The sequence below is a fragment of the Buceros rhinoceros genome, unplaced genomic scaffold, assembly GCF_000710305.1.
Source record: "Buceros rhinoceros silvestris isolate BGI_N320 unplaced genomic scaffold, ASM71030v1 scaffold45421, whole genome shotgun sequence".
Lineage (NCBI taxonomy): Eukaryota > Metazoa > Chordata > Aves > Bucerotiformes > Bucerotidae > Buceros > Buceros rhinoceros.
This window is the reverse complement of record NW_010395620.1, coordinates 1-4271: the sequence shown is the minus strand read 5'-3', so window position 1 is coordinate 4271 and position 4271 is coordinate 1. Positions and strand designations below refer to the sequence as shown.

Genomic DNA, 4271 nt, shown 5'->3' with positions numbered 1-4271 from the left:
GATGTTTCTATATTTATTTTTTTGAACAGATCTTGCTACATAAATGTAAAAGTACTTGAGATCTTATATTCAAGAGTTTGTGTTTATTATAATTTTGTTAATAACAGCATAAATCTACCATGAATGCTTACGTACATGTTTATATTATCAAATTCACCATGTGAGATGAAGATTAGCAAGAGTTTAAATGTGCAGAGCGATGCACTGTTTAAGCATCAATAGCTGGGTGTTCACACTCTGAAAACACCGTGCACAGGAAGCAGCTGTTTAGAGGTACTTGTAATTCTTGAAGCATCAGTAGCAACCTCTGGTAACTAAGATCTCATTGAGTTTAGGGTTTTCTGTTATTTCAGTAGACTTTTAGTTAGGCTCCTAAAACAAGTCTCAGTTTCCAAACCTGGCATACTTACATGCAAAAGAAAACCTTACGTATATAGAAAAAAGAATGATTTATATATATTGCTTATGTTCTTCAATTTTAAATTGTCTCTGTTATGTTGGTATAGATTATACATGGAGTTTTTTGTGTTCAGAAAATGTGGACTGTTGCAAGCTCTTTTTCTGTAGACCTTATTGATAAAGACTCTAAAAATCAGTTACACCTTCTGTCTGCTAATGAAGCTGTTATTTCAAGACTTGTTTTCATCTTACAGTGGTCATCACCTCCAGAAGCCATTGAACGCTTCAAATCTCAAGAAATATGGATTGCTCCACCTCAGTTCTATGAACTGTGTAGGCTGTGCAACTTCTCCTCACTCCATGAGCTACACAAGTTCAGCTCTGATCGAGCTCTAGAGGGATGTGAACGCTGGATGCCTGTGCTGTTAAATGCTTCAGATGGCCATATTCAGATATTGCCAGGTAAGAAAACAGATTAAGGTTCTTTTAAACATATGAAAGCCTGGGAATTGCTGCTTACTCAAGCCACACGACATAAACCGTCTGTAACTATAAGGAAAATATTCTTTCAAGTCAAGTTACTGCACAATTTTTCTACTGTTTGGATTCCTTCTTTGATAACAGTTGATAATGATGACTGTCAGAAACAGGCTACTGAGACAGACAGCACAGTTATTTCTGTACAAACTCATATGGCTGCCACTAGTATGTTTATTTATGAAGAAATTCTATCGTTTAAACTTCTTTAATCTGAAGGCTGTATTAGAACCGTATTTTTAGTCCTCTTCAGAGGGAATTCTCATTTAGTTCAGTTAACTGTGAAGGCAAGTGGATCAAGCACAGCTGCAAGATCAGAATTCATAACTGCAGTGATAGGGTGGTGATCTAAAAAGATTAATTTCCCTCCTGCCCTCTCTCCTATTTAAGTGTCTCATTTAATAATCAGGTACATTTTTACCTTCTCTTTAAGAAAAGCTGCATGTAATAGTTATTCTCTGCTTTAGTTTGCCTTCTTTTAATTTGCTTTCTACTTTTTAGTTATATTCTCCTTTTCTTGTCACAATCAACCTCTAGAATTTCTGTATCTGTGGAATATTAGCAGTCTTGCACGAGAGTAACACACGTTTATGTGGCAAAACATGTTTTCATCAACCAAACAGAAAAAAAAAGTTGTTCAGTTGTTCTTCAGTTTCTATTCTTAGTCCTACTGTAGCCTATCTTTATACCCTTGGAAAAGCATTTGTTTTGTTCTCCTATCTGACCGAGCTGTGATTATAGCGCATTACACTATTACAGCGTGCTACCAGGAACACTGGAACACTGAAATCAACGTGCTGAATGCGCACCGTGGTGTCACTGACAGATACTCCAGAAATTTATGGCTGTGTCTTTTAAATCTGAAGATATTTAGAAGCAATTTACTTTTGTATTGTGAAATACATTCCCACAGAGTTTCATGTCCTGATAAATATTAAAAAATTGCTAGTGTCACTCAATCAAAAGGCTGAAAAATAAGGTAGGCAATGTATAACTAAAACTTATTTTTCTTTCCCCAGGAGATGAGTTATATCCAGAAGATCCAGATTATACAGGAGAAAATAAATTAATCCTGTCAACAGATAAGAAAGTTGAAGACCTCATGAAAGAGGGTAGTGTATTTCACCGAATAGTAATAAAAAGCATCAACAATTTTGCTGTCTATGTAAACATTCAAGCAAAATATAAACATATGAATCCATTGATGATAAACTCTGATTGTTCAGATTACAGCAGCAGATTATAGTATCTGTTTGTTTTAAAGCAAGAATATTTTTAATTTCATACATATTCACTGTGGTTTTGGTCCTTTGTAACTGTTGCCAAATAGTCAGGAAAATATTCCTTCGTCCTGCCAAAGCATTTTTGTGTGAGTGTGGTTCGAGATTTTTTTTTGTGTACCTAATTCTTTGAAACAGCACAGTGTGCCAGTTACGATGTTGAGAGGCTATCGACAATTTAACATAATCAACTTAATTACTGATTAACATAAAAGTAATTTGATGGTAATTACACTGAGCCATTACCACCTTATTCTACTTACATACTAACTGCAGAATACAGTGCAACACTGGTCTGTTGGGTCACACAGGCCCTTTTCTCCCTGAAAATTTAAGTATATATTATGTTAATATGCTTCAAAAAATTATCCATTAGACAACTGTAATGTGTGTCTAGGAATGACAGAAATCTCCCAGTCTATTATCTCTTTCGTTCTTGGGAAAACAAGTGTATATATGTATATATAGATTAGCTAAAATTCACTTTAAAAACATTATAAAGTTAATGTTTATATTTTATATACCTAAATTCTTTCTACTAATAGTAATCTATTCAAAACTTTACAATTTTCGAAGGTAGAGATAAATTAGACAAAACAAATCATCTATCAGTTTGAGTGCATTCTCAACATTCTTTTTATTAATGATAATTTTTATCTTCAAGTTGTCAGCAATTTAAAAAATAGAAAAGGCAATGGTGTAGCCCCCAAAAGTTACAACTGTTACACCTTGGCAACACCCACTTCCATACATCAGTAAGCCATATTTTTCTTCTCAACTACTTCAGAGCAATGATTGCTGCTTGCTTTTTTGTTTTGGATTTTTGATTGGTTGGTTTCATCTTTTTTGTGCGGTAAGTGGAGTAAATGGACCAGTGATGCAAGTTCTTATCTGGAAGAATAAAGAAGTAAAGTTGTTCAGAAGTCTTTGTTTCAGCCTTTGTTCTGTGTTTCAGTTAAAATCTTCTGCAATATTTTCATTAAATTGGATTTGTTTGTAGCATTCTTTGGATTGGGAAAAAAAGAAGTGTATGTCTCTTCTCTCCGAACATGCTCAGATTTGTTGGTTTTGCAGAGCTTGGTGACATGTGTCTTCCTCTGCTAAACATTGATCCTGTGAAGCAGTATATTATGTATGCTGTATGTTATACAGCATAGCATCTCCACAATATTCTGGCTAACTCTTCTGAACATGAAGACAACAGGAAAATTAAAATGGAGAGCACAGGAAGCAAGGGAAGTACCCTCGATCGCTGTCTTACATCATCTTTGGCTTTTAGAGATCAACTCCGGCCACTGTAGTACTCGGAAGACAAGGGAAGCTTATGATCATATTTGTGTCGCCTGCAACTTTTTGTTTCCACCTACAAAAGCAAAGTGGTCCAGTAGGTGGAGCTTGAAGGCCAAAGGACAAAAATGTAACAAAAAGTAACCAACTAAGAAACAAAAATATGCTATTCTACATAGAAAGTTATGACAATCAATGCATGCATAAGTTGTTTAGAATACGCTGAATACCTTTTAATATTACGTTAAAAATATTATTAAAGCTGTAGTTTCAAACTCTTAAGCCACTCCTAAGCATGGGCTTCTGTCCATAGAGGTGGGCTTTATTTCCCAGCAGCACGCTTCATCCCCTTCTCTTGGGCCCACACCTTGTTTTTGCAGCCTTGGGCGAAGCTAACCCCGCCCGGAAAACTTTTTTTTTTTTTTTTAAAGCCTCAATGGAAAGGGTAGTATACAACAGGATGGATTAAAAAAAGGAAACAAAAAAATATGGTCACTTTATCACAGAGTGAGATAAGAAAGTGAACGTTTTCCCGAAGCCCTAAGTGCTATGAGCCACCTACAACAGCTGTTTCCTGTTGTGGATATGTATATATATTTAAGTAGCACAGCTGGACTCCAAAGGGCTGGGCCAGGTACTCCTTCGCCCCACCTAAGTTTACACACCTTTCCCGAACACGCTCCGCTGCAGTCTTTATGGCCTCTGGGAACAACATCCTATCTGTTCCCGCCGGAGGGCGCGGGGCGCGACCCTGCCTCGGCCACAGGA

At 36.3% G+C, this 4271-nt stretch overlaps 1 protein-coding gene across 1 annotated transcript; it reads left to right on the top strand.

The window, feature by feature from the left end:
* Window positions 1-653: 653 nt before the first annotated feature.
* On the top strand, window positions 654-2182 carry NUDT19 (nudix (nucleoside diphosphate linked moiety X)-type motif 19; the record flags this gene model as incomplete). Its single annotated transcript, XM_010145597.1, has 2 exons — window positions 654-861; window positions 1956-2182. Coding segments are annotated over 2 exons (435 nt in total), but the record flags the coding sequence as incomplete, so codon positions are not given.
* Between the last annotated feature and the right edge of the window lie 2089 nt (window positions 2183-4271).